The sequence below is a fragment of the Phalacrocorax carbo genome, chromosome 2 (assembly GCF_963921805.1).
Source record: "Phalacrocorax carbo chromosome 2, bPhaCar2.1, whole genome shotgun sequence".
NCBI lineage: Eukaryota > Metazoa > Chordata > Aves > Suliformes > Phalacrocoracidae > Phalacrocorax > Phalacrocorax carbo.
Window position 1 is genome coordinate 37,827,587 of NC_087514.1, and position 26,954 is coordinate 37,854,540.

Sequence of the window (26,954 nt, forward strand, 5' to 3'; positions counted from 1 at the left end):
CTGGTGAACAGTGTGCCTTAATCCCATCAAACTATATAGGGGCAGAACCCATCAGCATTGCTGGAGTGACAGGGGGATCCCAGTTGCTAACTGCATTGGAGGCCGAAGTGAGCCTAACTGGGAATGAGTGGCAAAAACACCCCATCGTGACTAGCCCAGAAGCTCCGTGCATCCTTGGCATAGACAACCTCAGGAAAGCATATTTCAAGGACCCAAAAGGGTACAGGTGGGCTTTTGGTGTAGCTGCCTTGGAGACGGAGGAAATTAAACAGCTGTCTACCTTGCCTGGCCTCTCGAAGGACCCTTCTGTTGTGGGGTTGCTGAGGGTCAAAGAACAACAGGTGCCAATCACCACCACAACAGTGCACCGGTGGCAATATTGCACCAACCAAGACTCCCTGATTTCCATCCATGAGCTCATTCACTGACTGGAGAGCCAGGGGGTGATCAGCAAGACTCACTCACCCTTTAACAGTTCTAATATAGCCAGTGCGGAAGTCTATTGGAGAGTGGAGGCTAACAGGAGACTATCATGGCCTGAATGAAGTCACTCCAACACTGAGTCCTGCTATGCCAGACATGCTAGAACTTCAATACAAACTAGAGTCAAAGGCAGCCAAGTGGTATGCCACAACTGATATCGCTGATGCATTCTTCTCAATCCCTCTGGCAGCAGAGTGCAGGCCACAGTTTGCTTTCACATGGAGGGGCGTCCAGTACACCTGGAATCAACTGTCCCAGGGGTGGAAACACAGCCCTACCATTTGTCATGGACTGATCCATAATGCATTGGAACAAGGAGAAGCTCCGGAACACCTACAATACATTGATGACATCATCGTGTGGGGCACCACAGCAGAATAAGTTTTTGAGAAAGGAAAGAAAATAGTCCAAATCCTCCTGAAAGCTGGTTTTGCCATAAAACAAAGTAAGGTCAAGGGACCCACAGAAGAGATCCAGTTCTTAGGAATCAAATGGCAAGATGGACATCATCAGATCCCAATGGATGTGATCAACAAAACAGCAGCCATGTCTCCACCAACTAGCAAAAAGGAAACACAAGCTTTTTTAGGTGTTGTGTGTTTTTGGAGAATGCATATTCCAAATTACAGTCTGATTGTAAGCCCTCTCTGTCAAGTGACCCAGAAGAAAAATTATTTCAAATGGGGCCCTGAGCAACGACAAGCCTTTAAACAGATTAAACAAGAAACAGCTCATGCAGTAGGCCTTGGGCCAGTCCGGGCAGGACAAGATGTAAAAAATGTGCTCTACACCGGAGCTGGGGAGAACAGCCCTACCTGGAGCCTTTGGCAGAAAGCACCAGGGGAGACCCGAGGTCGACCCCCAGGGTTTTGGAGTCGGGGATACAGAGGGCCCGAATCCCGCTATACTCCAGCTGAAGACGAGATATTGGCAGCATATGAAGGGGTTCGAGCTGCTTCAGAAGTGGTTGGTACTGAAGCACAGCTGCTCCTGGCACCCCGACTGCTGGTGCTGGGCTGGACATTCAAAGGAAAGGTCCCCTCTACACATCATGCAACTGATGCTACATGGAGTAAATGGGTTGCACTGATCACCCAACGGGCTCAAATAGGAAACCCCAGTTGCCCAGGAATATTCGAAGTGATCATGGACTGGCCATAAGGCGAAGATTTTGGATTATCACCAGAGGAGGTGGTGACATGTACTGAAGAAGCCCCATGTTGGGTGCCAAGAGACTGTTGTGGTTTAGCTGGCAACTCAGCCCCACACAGCCACTTGCTCGCTCCCCCACCAGCGGGATGGGGCAGAGAATCAGAAGGGTAAAGCTTGTGAGTTGAGATAAGAACAGTTTAATAATTAAAATAAAACAATAACAACAACAGCAGCAACAATAATGCAATGGAAAGGAAAACAATGAGAGGTGTGAAACCCGGGGCGGGTAGAAGGGGAAATGAACAACCAAAACCAACAGCACATGACACGGCCACTCACCACCAGCCAACCCGACACCGCCAGTCCCCAAGCTGCAACTGTCCCCCTGTGCACCAACTGCCCCATTAATATACTGGTCATGGTGTCACATGGTATGAAATGAACGCCCCATTGGCCAGTCAGGGTCAGCTGACTTGGCTGTGGCCCCGCCCCTCCCAGCCTCTTGCCCACATGGCAGAGCACAGGAAGCTGGAAAGGTCCCTGACTACTACAGGTGCTACAGTGACGAGAATTAACTCTTTCTCTGCCAAAACCAGCACAACTTCTTGAGGTTCCTCCCAGCCTATTCCTCAATCCTGCTGAGGTCCCTCTGAATAGCAGCCCTGATACCCAGAATACCAACCACTTCTCCCCATCTGGTCTCACCTGCAAACCTGTTAAGAGGACATTCTACCTCTAGTGATAGGCTTTTCAGCTCGACTTTGCACTGCCAGTCACAGACCCTTGAACCCAACAGTTGAGCCAACTTTCCACATACCTTGTTGTCTACCTATCCAGTCCATATCTCACCAATCGAGTTATAAGGGTACCATGGGAGACTGACAAAGGTTTTTTAAAGTCAAGGTATTAAACATCCAGTGCTCGCTCTTTGTTTACAGGGCTAGTTATTTCATCTAAAGGAGCAATCAGGCTGATCTGATCAGGCATGTATGACCTTATAAATCCATGCTTGCTGTTCCCAAACACATTTTTTCCCTTCTTGTGGCTGGGAACACCTTACCAGAAAATTTGCTCAATAATCTTCCCACAGGAGTGAGGCTACGCTGATCAGTTAGTAGTCCCCAAAGTCTCTTTCTTGCCCTTCCTCAAAATTGATGTGATGTTTGCCTTTTTCTAGTTACCAGGAACCTCTCACAATCATCGTGATTTTTCAGTGATGATAGAAGGGCCTTACAATGACATTAGTCTCTTCTCTCAGCATGCTCAGAATGAATCTCATATAGTGTCATGTATTTATGTATCTCCAATTGCCTTAAGCACACCCTAATTCTATCTTCCTCTGTTGCGGGTAACGCTGCACTCCCACAAACTCTGCTGCTAGACTTAGGGACTTGGGTAGCTTGAGAGCAACCCTTATCTGTTGAAGAGCATTATTAGATGCCCTTCAGTCCACAAAGACAGATCTTTAAGTCCAGTCAAATTATGGATGTGTAAATTATTTCTTTGCTTGACATGTGACCTGGTAGTTTAGAGTGCCCAGCCTTCTCTTGTCCCTCTCCTGGGACAACCTAAGGACCAACAAGCATGAAACTTGTAGTTGGCACACAAATGGAGTGACATGATGTCACACCCCTACCTGGGATAAAGACTGAGAACTTGAGATCTTTAGGAGATGGCATCGAAGTTGATATGTATCACAGAGTCTGAAGTGCAAGCACTGGGAAGGAGGAGAAGGAATACATATGATGACAGGAACAGCTCACAACACCACTGTTTCTAACAGCGTACCTCCATAAATTGCTGTTATCCAGCAAAGACTGTTAGTCACTCATAATCTGAGTCTAATCTATGACCACTTCTCTGAATATCCCTGTTTACTCATGAAAGTGAATTAAAATCCACATTCTACTTTTGGACCGACTTAAAAATTCATGCACCCATAGAGAAGTACAGTGGAACCGATGATCAAAATTGAGTCTTTTAGAAGCAGGAAATGTACTTCATGAAGAAGAAACAGAGAGTCATGCTCCATTTCCAGAAAAAATAATCTATAAATCTTGCTAAGACAATACAGTCCTGAAAAAAGCTGTGCTATGGGACACAGCTACCTGTACAGCTATTTTTTACTTGTTACAGTTACTTATACACATACAAGACTGTTAGCAACCCAAAACCACAGCATCTCTATTGCATAAATCTATCATGATTTACTTTACCTATTGCTGTGCTATATTTTGATCTACTGAGGCCACTGGGAGATTTTTCTTTGACTCCACTGAAGTCTAGACTTCCCCACCTTGCTTTTAGAGGAAAGATGGCAAGCCTTCTATTGCAGCGTACTATATATCTCTGTTCTCATCTGGTCCACCTAATCACACTCTGAGTTATTAAACAGATTTGGCTATTGCAAAAATTTCAAAAAGCCACAATGGTCAACAGAGGAAAATATAATTTTGTAACTTACTTTGGAGAATAAATCTTGTATACACACCTGTGTCTGTGTACCCATCCATATATATATAGAGTAGATATACTTATTTGTGTAAAAGACCCATTAAAAACCAAGCTTAAATATTAAATTTCTTCAATAGCCAATAAACAGGAGGTACTATATTTCATTAAGACTTGCTGCCCGTATTTTTACTACTTCTATTTTACAGGTCACTGACAATACTCTCTCCAGTCACTCTATTTCTATTCTGTCTTTTCTTTCAGTGTACATTTAGATCCCTTCAGCAACTCTCAGAGCAGTACACCTCTTTTGGTGACACTGCCCCATATCTCGAACACTATCTGGTTGTAAGTCATAGACTTGCACTGCCTCACCCTCTGAAAAAAATCTATTAGGACCAATATCAACAGAACACATTTTACGCACACAAAATGGCAATGAAAACTAAAACATCGAATCATAATCGGTATCTGAATATAAAATTATGCCTTCTATTTCAATCCTAATTCAACAGAAAAACATAGTATGGATTTGGAAGTATGCAGAAATTAATAGTACAGTGAAGCTTTCTTACATGACTTGGACTCCGGTGACGGTGGAGAAATGTTGGACACGGCAAGGTCGCTCTTTGACTTTTTAGGCTTTTTTGCATTTACCTGCCAAGGTTTATCATAACTTCTAAAATCTCTCCTTGTTCCTTTATTTTCTGTTAAAAGAATCAAATCAGGCAATTATAACATTTGTAGGGTCATTTTTCAAAAACTTAATAAACAATCAAGAAAAAGCAAGACCTATCAGTCCAAACCAAAGTCAGCTCTTTTTGTTCTCCTGTTTCTGATTTATGCTAAATTTCATATATATCTTCCACTTCCTAAATATAAAAATTTAGAAATTTATTAATACATTTTTCATTAAAAACATAACATCTTATTGTTTTGTTATGAAAAAGTTCTTAACCTCTATTTATTCTTTTACATGTTTTATTGTCTATGCTTAAAACTTTACATTTGATATAAATAAAAATTGAATTTCAGGCAACTATCATTTTGACTATCAGCAACTATTTGAGAACCATTATAGCGTGAATGAGATCAGTCCACTTTTAAATACAAAACCAATACTCTAATAGTACCTTGTACCAGAATATCAAAGCTAAAATTTCTACCTTATAATCAGAGCAGATATTATTTCATAGGGTTTTTTTATGCTTCTGAAGATCTGCAATCATAAATTATCCACAATGGAGTTAATGAAGTAGTAATAGCACCTTCTCATTAAGTGTTGGAACAATGGATTGTTAAAAACTGTGTATTATTAAAGAAAATACCTCAATAGAGGCTACTCTAAGGCATAAATACACCACGGGAGAAAACAGTAAAACGAAGCAAAAAGAAAGGGGAAGCAAAGAGGACAACAGGGGAATCAAGGGACCTTTATATGCACCTTCTTTCTCGTTGAGACTGTGATTGTTTCCACCCTGTAACTCTAACCCATACTCACACGATATGTACACAGGCTGAGCTGATAGCCAACAATGTATAGTAAATTCAGTATCTACTGGACAAGGTACATGTGCATCCAGGAAATCATGAATGAAAGTCTGGGATTATACTGGAGACTAGCACTTTCCAGCATATACAACATACCTGATGTTTCACTCTCTGCCCAAAGGGCAGCAGAGCCAGACAACGTTCTCTGAAGCTGACTGCGGTTCCCCTGTTTGGACTGAAGATGGTCAATTAGAAATGGGATTGGCTGGTCAGGTGTCTCTGTTATCAGCTTGGTCATCAACTCCTTTAGAAAATTAAAACAAAACAAAAAGTTAGTGGGATATTGCACCTAAACTAATCTTGTACTTACCAAAAGTAAAGGAGCATTCAAAAACAAAAAGCCTCTTTTCAACTTTGAAGAAAACAGCTGGAAATGCCCATCTCCTCAAAGTACTGCTAGCTAGCCCTATGACGTGTTCACATTGGAAGTGCTCTTAAGCCTATACAGTCATTTATCCACTGGCACTGGAATTTATGCTAAACAACCCAAACCCCACCCCCCCATCCCCCCGAACCTTCTCAAATTTGCCCAAAACAATCTGAATACTGTTCATTTAACCATTCAGAACAAGCACCTTTCCAGAGCAGCGAGTAGCTCTTCTCTGACCCAGATATCCACGTTTCTTCTCATTGGAAATTGGTGTATGAGGGAGGCTGGTGCATTTTTGATCTCACCCAGACATGCAACAATGATCTGGTTAGAATATGCATTCATATCTGGGAACTCCAAGGCCTGATCAAACAGGCAGATATTTTTTAAAGCAAAATATTAGTGTATAGACATGAGAAAATATTTTATTACACTGTTGCAGACATGGATACAAACTCAGTGCCAACAGGAAACCACTTCCTGTGCCATGCATTGATACTACCTAATTGCTGTTACGCACCCTGGCCTTGCAGGGCTGCAGAAAAAGAAGCACTCTCCCTATTGTCACTGAGGTTCTTCCTGGCTCCCTACTGATAAAACACAGGCTAGGAAACCAGAAAGAAGCTGTGGCTCTGTGCTGGGCATGTGCCCTGAGAAGTAGTCAATGACTAACGTGGGAGGTGACACTGAAATCCACATAGTTCCACAGGATATCTGTGACTGCCGCCGCAAAATGAAAAATCTCCATTGAAGTAAAAAATTACCAGAATGTACAACAAAATCAGGACAAAAAAACTGGCTAAGTTATTAAAAGCATTTATTCTCTCTTCATCTATCCCCAAGCATAAATCTTAACATAACTTCCACACACTTAAGTCTATCTCTGCTTCCTCTTTTGCACACATGTTCATTTAATTAATAATTCTTTAAATACCAGTAGTTACTTGGTACTACCATCAGTTAGTTGTATTGGAAGAAGATACTTAAGAGGGAGTATACCAAATAACAGTAAACATGAGTAACAGCATGCAGGATTTTTAAGATGCAGCAAATTATCTTTGTCCACTCCAAGACTTTACATGCTTTTTATTCAAGTAGTGGTATAAACAAGGAGGTACAAATGAAAATGAGACAGAAACAAGCTTTCCATTTCAGAAAGAGAAAATTAACTTCAGAAAACAAAAAGGAGAAAACATGCCCAACCTCACGTCTTGTGAATACATCATCATATGTGACATGATTTTTGAGAATTATCTACAGGGAACAAAAAAATAGTGTCTTTGGTTTGAAATGAAACTCCACCAAGTTTTAATTAAAAACTGAAATTAAGCTACTCTACTAATTTTAGAAAAGGTAAAGCTATGGGGTGAAACTACATCTACACTGTCTCTCACCAAGGTATAAGAAACCCTTTGATATACATCATAGAAAAAAAAATCCAGAAATTGGAGTAATTCATATTTTGGTTGCTTGGCAACACTCTAACAGCAAACCTTTCTTTTTTTCCCCTGCCAAATGCAGAACTAGTGACAAGTGGAAAGATGTAATCTTGTGCTTGTAATGGACCACAATAGCAGTAGGAATTCCGCTGCAGAGGATCCTATTACCAAAGGAAAAGTGTCAATCTGTAATAGCTGACTTGTAATTTAAATCATTTCTCTGAATCATGGTTTGAAAATTATTTTTTCTGTCTTAGATTAATAAAAACAAGATGATGAGAACTGAGATACATGCATTAATACTATTAATTTTTTAAAGACATGCATGGGTGAAAATCTATTAATAATACATTATAAAATTAATATATCATTAACAAAGATAATACAGAAATGAAAAATTTTAAAATGCCTACATGTCAATGTAGGACAAATGCTATTTGACTGTTGCCATCACTGACTTGCTTGTCATAGAAGAAATGGTCTTTAAGTAACAGAAAGAGATAATAAAACTGAGCATAGGATTCTTTACCTTATTCTGAGACAAAGCAATGAAACTAAAGAACACAATTGCACAAAGTACCAAAAAAAAAAGTGCTATTCTGAGGAAATGCAAAATTAGCTCCTATTCAAAAGGACTGCTTTTTTAGCTACTGTTAACATATTGATAATAAGACCTGAGTGATATAGAGATCTGTGCTGTCCCAGGACATAATCAGTTCTATTCTGTGACAGTAATTAGAAAAGTTAAAAGAACTACAGATATAAGCTACATTTATCTATCTGGAATAACAGATGAGTTGTACCAATCCTGTACACCTAAAGCAAAAAAAGAACCAAAAAAACCCCCACAACATTGCTGGAAATCTTATAAACAGAAAATAGAATGCAGTTCCAAAAAAATACTACTACTTTGTGCAATAAGCCTCAAACTGATTTGCCTCAAGCACTTTCAGACATGTTATTAAAAGTAAATACAACTTTAAGTCAACACAAGTGTGACTCAGCTTATGAAGCCTGCCATTTAAGGAACACATAGCTCTTTAGTATGAGCATTCTGGTGCAAAATAGGAGCGAAGAAGCTTTTAGAGATTCACTTCTCAAGCTGCTCCAAGCAAGGTGCGAAAGTGGCCTCCAACTTACTGCACCAGGGTTCCTGAACTCTGCAGAATTTGCAAAGAACACCTCCCCACCAACCAGTGATAACAATAGCTGCGATAATAGCTTCAGACACATGCTCTGTGTAAATCCATATTCACATGCAGGAGGTGTTATCTCCTTCCATACCCTCCTGCCACACACACTTTCAGAGATCCCAGAAGTAGGATCACAACTCCATGATCCTCACTGCCTTTGCTCTCCTACCAACTTCTGCCACCCAGTCCATCAGGGACGTAACTCCATCCCCTCAGCTCCTAACCCATGCTCTTCAAGCTTATGCTCCCTTTGGGACTCTTGTCATCCCCAGCAAGTTGGCAATTACAAGGAAATAATGTTATCTGCCTGTGTTTGGTTGCTTGGCATCACCACAGGGTGGAGGGGTGAGATGGGGAAGAGAACAAAACAAAACCCTCACCAAAAAAGCAAAAAACTTCACACAGGTAGTTACTGTACTTAGTGAGCACTCGGGTCACGTTTTAAGTACAAAGATGTACTTCACTGAAGGTGAAAAGACATTACGAATTAGGAATGCCTATTAGGGGTGTTCATAATTTAGCACCATTCCCTAGTAAGAGAAACTATTTAAACTTTTGCTGAAACTATCCAAAATTCACTTGATGCTCTCATCTGTTGCTCAGATGAGATCTTAATAGACAGCAGGAACAACATACTACATGGTACTCTAAATATACTCTTACAAGTTTGAAATGGTTCAAAAAAAGATGACAAAAGTGAAGGTATTAAATAAGAAAAACCAAAGTGTACAACAAGCTGCAAAAATAAAATTCCTTTTTGGTTAGCAGCAGTCTGTTCTGACTCACAATGTGCTAAGTAGGCAAGGTTTCACAAGAAAAAGGAAAAAAGACCAACTAGTCTCAATGAAGCCGCCTCTGCGTTAACGGCAGAATAAAAATGGCACAAGAAACAAGAAACCGAGATTCATTTATTGATGAAAAATTCAACAGATAAGTTTCAACTATGCATGAAAACAGAAATGCAAGACATTTATATGTCTCTTAAAATTATTAACTATACTTTTTTGCCTTTCTAGCTCAGATTTCTATGTTTTCTACTTGTTCCCTATTTTACTTAATTCAAATAAGGAAAATGAAAAAATTTGTCTACCTTTATAACATGTTCTTCTGTGCACAGTATGCCTTATAAAAACAAATAAAAAGCCATGGAGGATTGGGTCTCCATGCTGCCAGATGAACTGTTCACTACCCATAATTTCTCTCCTCCTATCTTCCTTCCACTACTAGGACTTTCTTTCACTCTATGTGCTTTCGGTTTTTCTATCAGTAGGACCCCCTCAGTCTCTCACTCCCAGCTGTGTAACAAGGAAAGAAGCCTGTTCAGATGTCAGTAGCTATTAATTCCCTGTGCACCCATGAGGGACACTGCAGCACAGGAAAGGTGTGAAAGGGAGCTTCTGTTACTACAGACCAGAGCACTAGGGTGAATATAGTAGTTTCTGCTGCTTCCCCACTGCTGCCCCAAATTAGGTTCTGCCATGACCAGAATGAGAGAGAACGGGCAGAAAGGTGATAAAAGCTCCAGAAAAACTGGCAGTTAACTTCAAGGGTTTTACCTTGCACTGTGCAAACCAGAAACAAAACCAGTTATTTGTATATTATTTTGTACTGGTATCTTTATATGCTTTTTCATTCACTAGTTTTATTAAACTATGTAAAATAGACTGTTTTAAAAGAAACTTGCAAAGGTTGATCTGTGGATATTTCCAAGAGAGATTCACGCACATATTGATAAGGCTGCAAGAGATCTTGAAAAAAACAGGTCTAAACTAGCAACTTAATATATTAATTCTTTATAACAAGAATAATCTTTCACTATTGTGTTATCCTAAGGTCCTCTATTAGTTATTTAATGCAGGCTCAAATTTTAATTTCCCTGTGCCTGTCCATGCGTTTAATACAAATGAAACAGTCTTCACAGTCTATTAATCATAGGCCCAATTACAAGAAAGCTCTAATTAGCTATGTCTAAACATACCTATCAGGTTATTAAGTTAATTAAGAGACATCCTATCTTGCCCTGTAATTGATAACAGTAACTACACAACAATCACAGATTTTGTTTTTAACTATATAGACTTCTACAGACTATGGAAAAGCGTGCACAGATTTTGGCTGTATTACGCTCTCATTTCATGGATTTAATTAGATGTTTAAAGTAGGTAGAGTGAATTGCCCTCGGAAGATGTCTGTCTCCCTCTCCTGGCCAAAGAACAAGTCTAGGTGGCTCAGCTTGAACTACAAGGTTTTGATGGGGTTCGGTTCAAAATTAAGACAATACAGCAGTCTTCACACCGATGCCAATGGTGATCTCATCAATGAAGAAGTAAAGGAGCCTAGAGAGCTCTCAAGTGACTAGCCAGTGTATGTCCACTTAGAATAAGAAGAACGGCTCTCCAGGCTCCACTGACTGTACTGGTTATATATCCATTGACAACAATGAAGCTTAGACACTTAGAAGACAGGCAGACATATAAATTTACGCTTGCTTGTCACTTCATACAGGCTGTAAGTGAACAAAGAAGATATAAAAACTGAGTGAAAACCTGTGAAAGGAAAGTAAGTTTAATAATCTTTTTGTGATTGACATTTTTTTCTTTGGAATCCCTTTCTGATTTCTGCAGTAATAAAGCAAGGAAATAAAAAAATAATTAAAAGTATATTTCAACATTATTCTTACTGGCTAAAATAAAAGTTTTCAATTCTTAAATGAGAGCAGAAAGGTGAACATCACTGCTTCCACCACAAAATATTTTCTACAGAAATGAAGGAAAAATACCATCATACCAAGCTTCAATATATTTTAAGCATTCATGAAATTATCATCACGTTTCCCTATGAAATAAATCATTCCACACAAAGCAAATCTCCACATAAACACAATTCACATGTCTGCACCATGCTAGTCATTTCAAACTAACCAAGACAGAAAAATAGTTGAGAGCAAACCTCTATAGGATTACTCAGCTTGGTTGTGAAAATATTCAGACTTTTACCTGGAACTGACAAAAAATTTTTCAACCAACTCTTTCTTCATTCAAAGCCTCAACACTACTCATTCCCACCACGTCAGCTAGCTGTGCAGCTAAACTTAATCTCACAAAACTGCAGCACATCACATGGCACAAACCCCACAAAGAAATTACTTTGGACATACAACTAAAAACAAAGGACAAAGCTGATAAGGTGGTCCTGCTATTATGGTGCAAACAAAATTCCCCTAAAGGTGAAACTGGTAGGGAAATCTACAATATTGGTTTAGTGGCACAGGTAACATTTTCAGATTCAGACTTCTACCATTCAAAGCCTCAAACTGTTTTTTTCACATCTTGAATCACATTGATAATTCTTTGATATACAAAATTGGTATACTTTTGGATCATACAATGAGAATAATGAGGAGCCTGAAAGCAAACATCACTGAATAGGTAACAGCCCTCCTTAAATGTTCATTCATTAAATACCTGTACCAATTCAATAACAGAAGATCAATTCTGGGGACTATGTTACTAACCATATGTTTAGGAAGAATCTGGAGAGCAGAAAAGAAACAACATGTTTTTTCCACTACAAACCCTTTGCAAACCATATAATCAGTTCCCTGAGTTGGATGAACTAGCCCTGTCTGATATAAACCCAACTCATGTATGTATAGTTGATAAAATATGCATCATTGATCTTACTTAGTGATCCAGAAACAAAAGCTTCTTGCATAGATGAGGTCTGGTGGACAACTCTGAAGTTTCACTGAGTAAGCTCATGACAGTTTATCAAACTCCACCATGCACATCATAACGTGCAATATCTATCAACCTCTTGACGTATTTTCCCACTTATGTATCCTTTGAGGGTTTTCTTCTTATTATCTTATTCTTGGTATTTCAAATATAATACATTTGAGTCAATGATACCACTTCTGAGTTCACCAAATAGCTTCAAACACCTTTCATCTTTGGCTTTATTACTAAAAGATTTCCTTTCGGCCCTTCAATCACTTTAGACAAGAATGCTGTCAAAAGGGAGGTCACCGGCACTAGGTTACTCTAAAACATTAACTACTTCTCAGTAAAAGAACAAAAGGTCAGAGACATGCTCTTAGATACACCAAGCATGTCAACAGATATCACATTGTCTTCCACGGTTTTCAAATCACAAAGATTTTCTGTGATAAGCTTACACATCTTTCATCAGTCCTGTATCTCTCCATAACAATCTCACGCTTGTGGAATTATGCCTGCCATATCATTATCTGAACTCAGCAAGGATTTATCAAACAAGGGTAGTTTGTGTTACAGCAGAAACACTGTAAGGTTTCCCCGAAGTGTAATTCAGAAATCTTCCTGAGTTTCCACCCACTCTATCAGCCAGTGGAAATTCTACCCTGAAGGCAAAGCACTTCAGAGTTCAACCAAGAGAAAATGAAAACTACTGGTTTTTAGAAAGGTCTGTAGGATTTTCATGGAAAGGAATACTCATAGACAAAGGCTAGGAGAGACTGTTACAACCTGGACTGATTTCCTTAAATTACAGCCATAAAACAACACTGACTGCACATCACTGCCTTTCCTAAAACCTAACTCAGAGCTCATCTTTCTCTGATCAGCTGAAGCAATCTTATTCCAATTTCAAGGTCTAAGGTGAAGGCACTTCTTCCTCTGTGTTCAATGATTCATTACTGTAACCGTAAAAAAAAATTGCATCATATTTCCACTTTAAACTTTGCTGATTTAGCTTCCACCTATCTGGAATAAACTTTTTTCCAAGGGAGGGTGATACTAGGAACTAAAGCAGCAGGTATTCTTTGGCTACCTCTGGTGGGTTGACCCCAGCCAGCTGCTAAGCACCCACCAGCTGCTCACGCACTCCCAACCCCAATGGGATGGGGGAGAGAATATGAAGAGAAAAACCAAGAAAACCTCATGGGTCAAGATAAAGACAGTTTAATAAGTGAAGGGAAGAGGGGAAAAAAAATACCCACAACAAAACCAGAATCATGTAATGCCAAGGCAATCACTCACCACTTCCCACTGCCCAGCCAGTCCCTAAGCAACAGCTACTTCAGAAAATTTATCCCTCAGCTTTTATTGCTGAGCATGACATTATATGGTAAGGAATATCTCTTTGCTCAGTTGGGGCAGCTGTCCCAGCTGTGTCCCCTCCCAGCCTCCTGCCCACCCCCAGCCTACTCACTGGTGGGCAGAGTGAGGAACAAAGGCTGCCTTGACCCTATGCAAGCACTGCTCAGCAATAGCTAGAAGACTGGTATGTTATCAACACTGTTTTAGTCACAAATCTGAAACACAGCACCACATGGGTTGCTATGAAGAAAATCAACTCCACCCCAGCCAGATCCAACACAGTACCACTATGGTAACGTTTATTAAGTGTTTATGATTAGTGATCAGAAAAAGAAGGCTGTACATGAGAAAAACAATTGGTATATACTAAGGGATTGACTCAGCAAAGGACTTAAGCTTAGGTATTTTTTTATGCATGAGAGGTAAATAATTATAAAGCCAGGTGCATGCTTAAAATGCCTTGATGAATTAGATCACTGCTCTGTGACTGAAGAATTGCAAGCATTTCCTTCCTTCCAGGAGCCTACCCCAAAAAAATTAGGTCTATTTTAGAATGTAACCATGCAAATATGCTTTGAAGATTGATGGAAATCTTTTCAATTGCATCCCATGGAAAACTTGGACAATACACATTTACAAAACGTGTACAGCAACCAACCACACCTGTCAGGTGCTTTTAATTCTTTCCCCCGCCCTGCTGGATCACTTATCCCAGTAAAGCTAAAAAATGTAAATACATCTTTCCAAATTAGATCACACATCAGATATACTACTGATATATTAGCACAAGAAAAACTTATCAGGAATATATGTTGCATATTCATCACTTCTCATGCTTTCTTCTAGGCCTTATTCTCACAACTTGAGGGAATTAAACTGGTTGATTTGTGACTTCTTAAATAAAGTTACTATGCAAGACAATTATATACTTTTTTGTTTACCAATTACAGTCACATTATAATATCTAAATGCACAATACCACAAGTATGACATTGATAGATTTGGTCTAGGAATTAAGAGTCCAAATTTTTTACTACTTAAAATCCCAGAATTCAACACAGTTACTCTTAATTTTTCTGGCAGAAGACAGAAGGACCTAAGTCTGGAGTTGGGCATCAAGTAATGATTAAGTGTAAAGCTAATGAAAGTCCCCATCATAAGCACGGTGCACACCCATTGCCTGAAACAGTGTTAAAACCAGCAAAGAACTTCTAGTTTAGGTCAGATGCCAAAGCACTGCTGAGAGCGCACGCAATTGGAAGAAAAAAGTCAACTTCCAAAAAAGCCTAGGGCTCAGCCACACCCCAAATAAGTTCATAGCATTAAGTAAAGACTATTTTCTAATACCAAGAGTTTCAGCACTGCTCAATTTCACAATATCAAACATTACTATTACTGAAAGTATGAGGCTAATTCAGAAAATGGTCAATGAAACATTTCAAAACAATCTGAACTAGGTAATTTAAAAACAGGGCTTAAATATAGTAGTCTAAATTCCTTATAGGAATAGGGCTTCTGCTCTCATACAGAAAAAATACACATGGGGCAAAACATACATAGCTGGAAATACTGAATATATTCAGTATTTTTAATAGGTATCAATGCAAAAAAGAGTGAAAAAGATTTTCCTGTATTTTGCATATATTCAAGAGAATGCATTCATTATCATTGTAATGACTGGACAACTGAGGTAAATGGTAATTCATATACTCATTAATATATTCATAATATGCAGTCCAAACTCTATCTAAAACATAAAAGCATTAATTTCTTCTCTTTTAAAAAAATATTTGCTGTAAAATTACATTAACGTAAAAATGATATTACAGGCTGAGATGTATTTTAGAAGTTAGAAATGCATGTAGTCCGTGCATTTTCCCAGTAAGTCAAGTTTATATCATTTACATGTAACAAAGTATCTCTTCATATACATGAAATATTGACATTCAGAATGAACAATCTACATTTCCTCCACTTCATATTTAATCCTTTTAAAAGCCTGTCAAAACTTTGCTAGCTGCATAACAAAAAATGGTAGAGAGTAGTCACATTAGAAGGCCCGATATTGTTCTCAGACAACGTCCTCTGTGGACAGCAGTATTAGAATGAAGAAAAAATTATGATATGACATCTACATGTCAACAGTTAACATTCAAAAAATTTGTTTAAAATCAGTTTTCCTACAAGCCCTTTTATGTTTTTTTACATTTCTATTTTAAAAGCCACTAACTGTACGCCAAACCATGGCTCTGAGGCAGACCAGAGTCAGGAGCACAGCTCTTCCAAACAGTGACTTCCTGAAGAAGTTAATGCAAGCCATTTAACAATGCGTACCACTGGAGACATTTCCCACTGGGAACAGTTCAGCAGCCACCCACACAGCAGGAGAGCACACTCAGGACTCTTGGGTGAGCTGTGGACACACGTTTCCAAATCCTTGATCCTTCACTCAACTTGGTCATGCAGCTTTGCCTACTCATTGGTTTCAGCATAGCAGGTACACTATCAGCCACCAAATGCTCATTTATCCACAGGATAATTTACCAGCAGGCATGAGGAAGACTTCTGAGGCTGATCTCACACATGAGCAAAGGAGTCAACAAAACAACAGAAAACCAAATCAGCAATAAAATACCTATCATAAAGATATTAACATAAACACAAATATTTGGATGTGCAAGTAAAAAACCTGAACTCCAGGGTCACAGACTTAATCTTTAAATCATTGAATCTTGCCAGACACCTCTCATAGTGGGGTGGGTGTGGATTTATACAGAGATTTCCAGTACTTAACTAATCTGCAGTTCTAGAAAAAGAAATTCTAGTTTTATTAGAATGTCCACAGTACAAACTTCAGCACACCATTTCAGACCTTCTGGGCCATTTTGAGGCTGTCACCTGGTTCAGGCTTTGGACTGAAGATCAAATCCTATCACCTGCACAGTGCTTCTTACGTGGTCGCTTTACTATACAAACAGTTTTGAAACTACCTTTTGGACTAAGATGCTAGAATCATACACTGGCCACAAATTTAGAATTAGAAATAATGTTTTTTCCACTTACATATCTACTTTCTTTAATGAAGACCCTTAAAATAAATTTACTTCTGAAGTATAAGTACAACCCAATGAATGGTTTTAATCTAATGGATTTATTTTTAAGTATGGCTTATTACAAAAGAGAGTGAGTGAATCTGTTTCATTTTCAGTTCAATCATTTAAAATTAAATGTAAAAGTTTTTAATACCACAGTTCAAATAATTACTTCAACAACTGTGGGGTTATGCATGATTGTACTAGGAACGCTATGGGCCAGTAAAAGATTTCAGTATCTAAACTGAGAGTTAAGGAAAATTTAGTTACCCAAAACTAAAACTGCATCTAGACAATCTCTGTAGTATTGATACCATCAGCTTGACTTGAAAATACTCCAGGTACCTAAACTGTAAGTGAACCTTTGTGATCTGATATACCTCAGGAATGAGCCCATTTTATCCAAAGGCTTCAGGATCAAACAAAGTCAATGACAGGGAAGCGACCAGAATGCATGTCTACTTTTCCAAAGTAGCTGCCTGAATAACTATGCTACAGCCTGCTGACACTCGGTCTGCAAAGAGGTGGGGCATGCTAGCCTGATCCCTGCAGGCTGAACAGGACACTGAACACAAGATCTCAGCCCCTGAGCAAGTGAAGAGTGATTCTGTGACCATCTCTTCTGGCCACACTTTAAATTCAAGAAGTAAGCCTTGATTAGTGCTTTTTAGAAAGACAACAGATCCTGATCTTCTAGAGTGGCCTGAATGCCCTAAAAAAATAAAGAAAATTAAAAAACCCTGAGTAAATAGGTTTTTGCCTTTTTAGTTAAGGCTTTGGGTGGTGTTTTTATATGCAAATATAGATACACCTGGGGCAAAATGCTAGGAAGCATAATGAAAATAATAACTGTGAATAGGCAGTGCTGGATTGCATGAGATTGCAAGTGGGAAGTACCTGTGAACAACAGGCAAATTCCACACTGGCTGTTGCATAGGAAGTTGTGGAAAGCAGCCTCCATTATAGGAGGATAGAGGTGATAATGACATTGGATTTCAGGTTTCTAAATAGGATTGAGCTCATATAGATTAGTTTGGGCTTCTCAAAAAGTTCTCAAAAAGTTGAAGATTTAATGACACAAGAAAGACTTTAGAATATTGGTTTTATAAGGCTACTAAGGGATCATCTGTCCATGTAATAAGAATCTTTGGATGTAAACAGTTGTGGAGATTAGTAACTCAGGTGCTGGAAAAGATAACAGGATCTACAAGCGATTTATAAGGAAATCACAGAACTTTCCCAGCAACAAGTCTTTCAGATCCTACAAAATCTGATGAAGACTAGACAGACTGCACCTAAGACTCCTGAGAGGTCTGATGGAGTTGGTGTTCTCTGACCATGCCTAATGCATGCCCAATATTAGACCCCTTACAAATATAGTAAAGCCAATACCTGCCAGCTGCATATGAGCACTGGTTCTCATTCAGCATACTGGAACCTTGGTTACCATCAGCCTGAGGAGATTCAAACCCACATCCCTCACCATGCAGGATACTGTCTTAAACTCAAGGCTATAAGGCATCAGGGAAAAGACACTTTCCAAGCTGCCTCCTAAACCTGTGCTACTGCACAGTAAGACAGATAGATAGACAGATAATTCAGGCAGTGACATAAGAGGGAGCACGATTTGACAATCCCAGTGGCTAGTATTAAGCAGCATTTAGATAAAATATAGACACAGTCCTTTGACACTGTGGAGAGCTGCTTCATTTCTAGCCACACTTGAAAACAGAACTGTTATCTCTGAAACACAGCTAGCATCACCCCTCAGGATGATTCAGATCATTGTGTCTATGTGCACAGCAATACCTGTTTTCAGCTCCAGCTTGACACTCCAAACCTGCCTAATATTTCAGACATTTCTCTGTGCTTTGGCTTTTAGTACTATGGGTGAGTACTTGCTTAGTGTGTGGAGTTTCTGGATCACCATTCTGATCCACAACCTACTCCCCATGCAGTGTTCAGATCTATCAATGTGACTAACTTGGCTTGTAACTAAATGCATATCATTGCTTGGATCCCGCCCTTGATGATTTTTTGTTTGTTGGCCTTCTTTTAAAAAGGAGGCCTTGAGAAATCCCGTAACTGCAATCACAGAAGTATGAACATTAGGGAACCTCTTTAAGTTTGTATTATTTTTACACAACAAAATCCCATTCAGACTTCAAAGCTTTATTTTCAATAGCATCTTGGCCTGATGCTCATTCCACAATATGTAGTTTGCCTCTGGAAACCACCACTCGGACATCTTCCATGGGTTCAACCAGCACATACAACTAACATGTAACATACAAACCACAGGATAATAGACATGATGAAGCTGCAGACAGTCAAGCTCATGTTGGCAGAAAAATTAAAACTCAGAGCTATTAGGTGTCCATTAGCAGACACTCTGCTCTGACAGCTCTGAACATGGCACTGTAGATCATACCTGATCTGTAAAAGGCAAATCAATATTACTTTGCCTGTGGAAAAAGGATACAAGTAATTACATTACTACAACACTACATTTACTCAAGTTGTACAGAAAGAGAAATAGGAGATTATATTTTTAAAAGTTTGGCTACACACACTGGACTGCAGAAGTTATTAAATATTCTGTAGAAGTTCTATGCATTAAAATAATCACAAAAATTTTGTTTTCAGAATTTTTCTTTAATCTTGACCAAGAATTTTTAAACTATTCACATGGAAGATCAAATAACCAGCAATTACAGTGACATGAAATGAAGAATGCAAGTTACCAGAGTCCAGGGTAGGGAAGTTCTAACACAGATTTAATTATTCTGACTTCAGCTGCTTACATAAATTAACCCTAAATTTGCTCAACTAATGATCACCAAACAAATTCCAATGAAGTTAACAGATGCTCCCTGATTGTCAGAATTTACTTAATTTGTCATTTGGAAGTGTTCCTTCAGTACAGCAGCTAAACAATTGTTGGTAATAGTCTAATTACAAGTTTTATTCATACCGTTTGAATAGATGAGTATCTATTCAGATACGCATCTTAATTTCCTATTATTTACCTGTGAGAGACTGACTTGGTCTCGTAAGACTTCATACCAATGTTGTAATCCGCTTTTTAAATAGAACTGTTTAACATGCTCCAACACAACAGAGATTTCTGAACTGGAAAGGTCAGAATTTGTTGCCCTAGAAAAGCCTGGAAATTCATTTTCACTACAGCAAAATACAAAGGGTTCTTTTATATCTGCAGATTTTATATACTGCAAATGTGGCTGGAACTCCTCAAATAAAACTAACGAGTAGTTTTTACATAGCATTTTAAGAAGACAAAAGGTTATTTCACATATAAGCAGTTGCTTGATTGATTTAAAGCTACCTGTATCCTTCCCTCCCCCCCCACAGGAAAGGTCACACTGATTTGCCTTTTACAGGTAACACAAGATGCACAGTGTCTTGTCAGAATAATCACCAAAGCCACTGAAACCCATCTGCAAGCAGATACCAGATAGCTCTCAAACACCTCTGAAAACACACAGTCACGTTCAGTTTACTTCTACACAGCTCATACTCTGTACTTTTCTAACTGCAAGTGAAAATTATAAAGATCTCCTTGTTTACTGTTAAAAGTGACACTTTTATATTAGCAGTCATTTTAACCGGTGTTCATTTAGGGGTATATGAAGTTTTTGCTTAATGATATATAATCACTGGAATTTTGCCATTAAAAAAAAAAGCAAACCCCACAGTGAAATCAGAATGACAAGAATTGGTCACTTTAAATGCAAGAATACAGGAATCTTTTGCCATGCAGAAGCCATCAGACCATGAATATAACAATAACCTTTGATTATAAATACATGAATTCATAATATTATAAGTAGCTAAATAACTATGTTAACTAATAAAAAACAATATTGACCAATTTTTTTCCATATACAAAATGCTGGAAGATCCCCTAGAGTATTACCATCTATTACATACTACCACATGATACTGGCAACTATTATAGTTGTTGGATATCAGTGTACCTGAATTTATCTTCAGCCCCAGCTGGGAAGACACATTAATAATTCCAGTTCAGTTGCAAGTAAAATCTACCCGTGATTGCTTCCATATGCATTTTTATCAACCATCAGTTAAGCCAAAATGACTTGTATGATTTTCCCTATCATTGAGGAAGATGACAGAGAAACTACTATAATGATATTTTTTTTCTTAATACTATTTTCAAAGTTCTGACAGATTTCTAACATGCTCTACCTTCATGGATAATCTCTTCATTTCAAGTCAAATTAAAATAGATACTTCTGCTGCTTAAAGCAGAGAAACTTCTAGCAATGACTACCCATCCCATCATAGTCAAACTAAAAAACAAACTGAAGATTAGGTACACATAGGGAAAAAAAAAAAAAATCACACAGGTGCCCATTTTGACCTAAACAGTGCAGGCTTTAAGTATTCAGACCTAGAGTGCAACATGAACCATGAAGAATTGGGTATGAGAGGCACAATAGCGAAATTGCTAGGGGAAGGAAATGTTAACACTGAGCGCCAAGCTACCCATGGTCTACATGTCTCCAGCCACCTTCCAGGGTTCCCAAACTGCTTCCCACCAGCACTACCAGGTTCATTGTCCTGTCTGAGCCCTGAGAAGGTACAGTCACTGCCTCTGCCTCCATCTAAAAATGGCCCAGGCTTGCAAAACAATCCCCAGGCTGCTATCTGGGATTCTCCTGAAAGGCAGGCCCTTCTGTGTTGAGGTTTGAATACACACAGACCTGGCTACCCTGAGGACTGAACCCAGGAGAATACAGAAGCTGCTGAAAATGAACAACAGGGTGCCTAACTGACTGATCCTACAGAGCAAAATCTGTGCTTGGAAAGCAGGCACCAAGCTTACCTTCTGAAAATGCACGTTCATACAACCATTCCTCCAAAATCCCCTCCACACATTTACTTGCTTACCTCATCTACTGGCTTTAGAATCATAGAATCATTAAGGTTGGAAAAGACCTCTAGGATCATCAAGTCCAACTGTCAACCCAACGCCACCATGTCTCTTATACCATGCCCTGAAGTGCCATGTCTACATGTCTTTTAAATACCTCTAGGGATGGTGACTCTACCACTTCTCTGGGCAGCCTGTTCCAATGTCTGACCACTCAGTAAAGAAATTCTTCCTAATATCCAATCTAAACCTCCCCTGACACAGCTTGAAGCCGTTTCCTCTCATTCTATCGCTAGTGACTTGGGAGAAGAGACCAACACCCACCTCTCTACAACCTCCTGTCAGGTACTTGTAGAGAGCAATAAGGTCTCCCCTCGGCCTCCTCCTCTCCAGACTAAACAACCCCAGTTCCCTCAACCTCTCCTCATAAGACTTGTTCTCTAGACCCTTCACCAGCTTCGTTGCCCTTCTCTGGACACCCTCCAGCAACTCAATGTCCTTCCTGTACTGAGGGGCCCAAATTGAACACAATATTCAAGGTGCGGCCTCACCAGCGCCGAGTACAGGGGAACAATCACTTCTGTAGTCCTGCTGGCCACACTATTCCTGATACAAGCCAAGATGCTGTTGGCCTTCTTGGCCACCTGGGCACACTCCTGGCTCATATTCAGCTGACTGTTGACCAACATCCCCAGGTCCTTCTCCGCTGGGCAGCTTTCCAGCCACTCTTCCCCAAGCCTGTAGCGTTGCATGGGGTTGTTGTGACCTCATGCAACTGGCCTCAGCCCATTGATCCAGCCTGTCCAAATCCCTCTGCAAGAGCCTTCCTACCCTCGAGCAGATCAACACTCCCACCCAACTTGGTGTCGTCTGCAAACTTACTGAGGGTGCACTCAATCCCCTCATCCAGATCATTGATGAAGATATTAAACACGACTGGCCCCAAAACTGAGCCCTGGGGAACATCACCTGTGACCGGCTGCCAACAGGATTTAGCTCCGTTCACCACAACTCTCTGAGCTCAGCCATCCAGCCAGTTTTTTATCCAGCAAAGAGTACACCTTTCTAAGCCATGAGCCGCCAGCTTCTCTAGGAGGATGCTATGGGAGACAGTGTCAAAGGCTTTGCTAAAGTTCAGGTAGACAACATCCACAGCCTTTCCCTCATCCACTAGGCGGGTCTCCCTGTCATGGAAGGAGATCAGGTTGGTCAGGCAGGACTTGACTTTCATGAACCCATGCTGACTGGGCCTGATCCCCTGGTTGTCCTGCACCTGCTTGGTGAGCTCACTCAAGATGTATCACTCCATAAACTTCCCTGGTACTGAGGTCAGGCTGACAGGCCTGTAGTTCCCCAGATCCTCCTTCCGGCCCGCCTTGTAGATGGGTGTCACACTGGCAAGCCTCCAGTTATCTCAGACTTCCCCTGTTAACCAGGACTGCGGATAAATGATGGAGAGTGGCTTGGCGAGCTCCTCTGCCAGCTGCCTCAGTACTCTCAGGTGGATCCCATCAACCTGTGAGTGTTCAGGTGGAACAGCAGGTCGTAAACTGCTTCTTCTTTGTGCTGCCTTGAAATAAGACTCAAAACTCATTGGGCAGAAGTTCTCATTTGCAATATGTCTGGACAATTTCTATCACAATACGGTACCTTTTCCTTGCTGCAGCCAGCATATGAAAATACAATATAAAGATAGTGGAGTTCTTCAGCAGACAATTGATTTAACTGCCTATAGGAAGGATAACCTATTACACTCCAGAAAATGGCAGGCATAATTCGGTAGTCATATTAAGAACAGCACTGATATCTATGTAACATTTAGCTTTGTTTTTTTAAGAAATACTGTATTTTATTTCAAACCTGGAGAACATAATGTCAAAGGTTCAATCTAAACACTTGTATCAGGACAGTCCTGCATTAATCAAGTCATTTCCACATCCAAACATCAATTCCCTATGCCAAAGTGTAACTACAGCATCTCATGTGGAATTGTAACAGGAATGATTTTTTTTTTTACCCAGGTTTGGCTACTGGAATCACAGAGCCAAAAAAAACCACAAAAACCTTTAACCAGTGCACAATCCCATTTACACAGGTGATGTTACAAATCACAGAGAGATCTGATCACCATCAGAAGACTCTCACCCTACTCCCATGCCTTCCAGACTCAGCATATTGCAAAGCATGCCCCTTCCTCTGAGGCACCATGAGGAAGAACAGATCCCCATACAACTTTTGCATAGAAAGAGTCACTGGAAGACTTGCTTCTGACAACACCCTTCCTACTCAGAGGCTGGATGTCTTATAATCATGCCCAGAAATGGGTGCCCCAGAAAACAACTCTTCAAGCAAAAGAGAACTGATTAGCAGAAGTGAAAGAACAGTGTCTCTGCTGTAGTCTACAAAGGAAAATATAAAACTTTGTTGACAATATACAACAGATCTTAGATGTGATGGATTGCAGCCAGGCATGTGTTTAACAGAAGAGATGGTCCAACGCCAAATGCATATTTCTAATACTCAGCACTATGCAGCTGCACTGATGCTGCAGACTCCGCTTCAGGCTGGGGCTGTAACTGTCCCTAGACTGTAATAGCACATAACTGGGCTTTGTCCTCTTAATTCTTGATTTGGATAAATTCCGTGTTTGTTTCTCAAATCTCATTTCCTATGTTAAAACAAAAGTATGCTTCAGAGTATAAAAAATAAGTACCATAAACACTTGAAAGTTATGTTTAAAATTGCTCATACAAACTTACTGTGGTTCACTTTTATATATATTGTGGTAATCACACAACCTTCAAAAACACCTTCTGTAACACTCATTCAGCTTGACTTTCTACTTGAATGTCATTATTTGAACAGTTTTTCTATGAAATATAAAAATAACGCTCAAATACTGGATCAAATGCAAAAATAATCCAGCTGGTGGGAGGCATAGAAAGCATTCCCTTTTCCCACAAATACATATACATATATATTATTGATACGCATCAGGCTCACAAAATCTTTTGGTATCATAGAAAACTAGAAGAAATAAACACAATGTTCCACTGAATGTAGGGCAAAAAGATGCTATGAGAAAGGACTCTTGATTATTATAATGGTACCTAATATTATAAGGACTTATGAGACAGCAAGATCCCATTTTGTGTAATACTATGGTAAATTTTCATATGCTTAAATATTATCAAACACACCATTTAAGTAGTCATGGAAAAATCATTCAAGCACTTTTGCAGCATAACAGCTATTATTTGCAACATCTTAAATTCAAATGCCTCCAATTATTTCAATTTTTCTTTTAATTGGAAAAAGCCTCAAAATATCTAGGATTTGATTACAGTTGAACACAAACAGTAATGTGACATAAATAAGATTCAGCAATATTTTTCCAGTGAATAAATGTCCAGCTATTCCCAGTCCAAAAATCTGGCCAAACACTCTTCTGAAGGTTCTGAGAATAGCCATTCAGCTTAATAGTCCAGCTCCAGAAAGACAGACCATCACAGGCATAACAGTCTATTCTCATGGGCTTCTTTTCCAAATCTAAAGCAATAATCTAGCTTTACCCAAATACTAATGCTCACTTTTTTATCCATCAGCAATGGACTTTTTCGACATTACTTCCAGAAAACAACAACAACGAAAAACCCTACATATCCTACTCTTGCATTCCTGTGTAGTGATTTAATTTGATATCGATGGCCTGTATTTGTGATCACTGCTGGTTAATGTGAAAGAGAACTATGAAGAGGGAGAACAGAATTAATGTCATTGATATTTAAGGCCTATGTTTTCCACACAGCATTTATCAGTTTGCTCTCCACAAGGTCAAGCCACAGAGAAAGACTGTAGAATCTTAAGAGACATCCGAACTAAAATTTCCATCAAGAAATTCAGCCAAATGAGGAAGTTCAGCTGAAAGTCAACTCATCACAAAAACACTGAAGGTTGCAATTTACCAAACTTACAAGTTTTAAAGGAGCTGTATTTTTAAACAAGAATAAAAAAAGAATAAAATATTTCTACCCAGTCCTAAATTGTACAATCCCTATCTTCCAAAAAATGATGGCTATAAATTTTACATTCTCAGACCTACTCACATCTTCTCATTAATGTGTCATTATGAAGGAATTTTAGGTAGCATACCTCGTACCCTGAGGACAAACACAAAATGTGATATATGGAGACTTAAGCTAAAGTATAAGTGACCCAACTACTGTTAATCATATTTTTGGATCTCTTTCTTTTGTTCCTCTCAGTATAATACCAGCACTTATGGCTAAAAATGAGATTCATTCAAATGCAGATTCATATATAATGCTACTAGAAAAAAGCTGAAGCATGTATAAAGTTTACCTTCATGATTTGTTGCATGGATTACTTGTTATTTGTTCCATCAAAAAGTTACCTTGCATGCCCAAGTCCTTAAAGAATCCTCACCTAAGTAATGTGAAAATCCTCCCTCACGCTAGCTTTAAAGAGCAGTTGAAAACTGAGACCTATGTCAATGCCAAGCTGAAAAAAAGTCTCTGAAATGAGAGGATGTTGGACACTTCTGTTTGGCCTCTGGGAGGACAAGGGCATTGGTTGCACAGGCTTAAAGCTGACACTTATCATATCATGCCCACAGATAAAGTAGGTCTGAGATAATGGGGACAGCTAAATAAATATCAGCTTACATAAGCAGGGTACACTTTCCACTCTACAAGTTATAGACAAGCTAAGTTACATATGTGATTGCAATATTAAAGCCATTTTTACATTATGCAAAGCTTAAGTATAAAATAAGAGAAAATATTAATATTGGTCTCTGTGTAACAAAAATATAAATTAACAAATATTTTTTTCCAAGACAAAAAATAGCAGGAAAAATGGCTTTAGAAGAAGTTATTAAAAAACAAGAGTTCTAATAATTACATCATATGGATCAACTTATCAAAATCACTTTCTAGCCCAAACAAGGTGACTTCAACACATACACAAAACTGGTATATTTCTAAAAACTGTCATTTGCACTTTGACTATCTCCTCCATGTAAACTGTCACCATGGATCTACTCAGCATGCCCTTGCTAACCTACCCAGGATACGACCTGCAACATCCACAAGCTGTCCTCTGGCTTAGATTTTCAAACAAATGACTAAAGGAGTATATTTTACAAGAAAGCTAGAGCCTTAAGTGGATATTTAAATAAGTAATACTGTACTAACAACTGAACGCT

The 26,954-nt window shown here is 39.2% G+C and overlaps 1 protein-coding gene across 1 annotated transcript in view; it reads right to left on the reverse strand.

Annotated features, from left to right (window-relative positions):
* The window catches only part of C2H8orf34 (chromosome 2 C8orf34 homolog), a 170,844-nt gene that overhangs the window by 131,599 nt on the left and 12,291 nt on the right, over positions 1 to 26,954 (reverse strand). Inside the window, exons 2-3 of the mRNA XM_064442579.1 lie at positions 5,734 to 5,881; positions 4,662 to 4,793 (exon numbers count right to left, since the gene is read on the reverse strand). Of these exons, the coding sequence (XP_064298649.1) occupies positions 4,662 to 4,793; positions 5,734 to 5,881 (280 nt within the window). The remainder of the gene's footprint in view (positions 1 to 4,661; positions 4,794 to 5,733; positions 5,882 to 26,954) is intronic.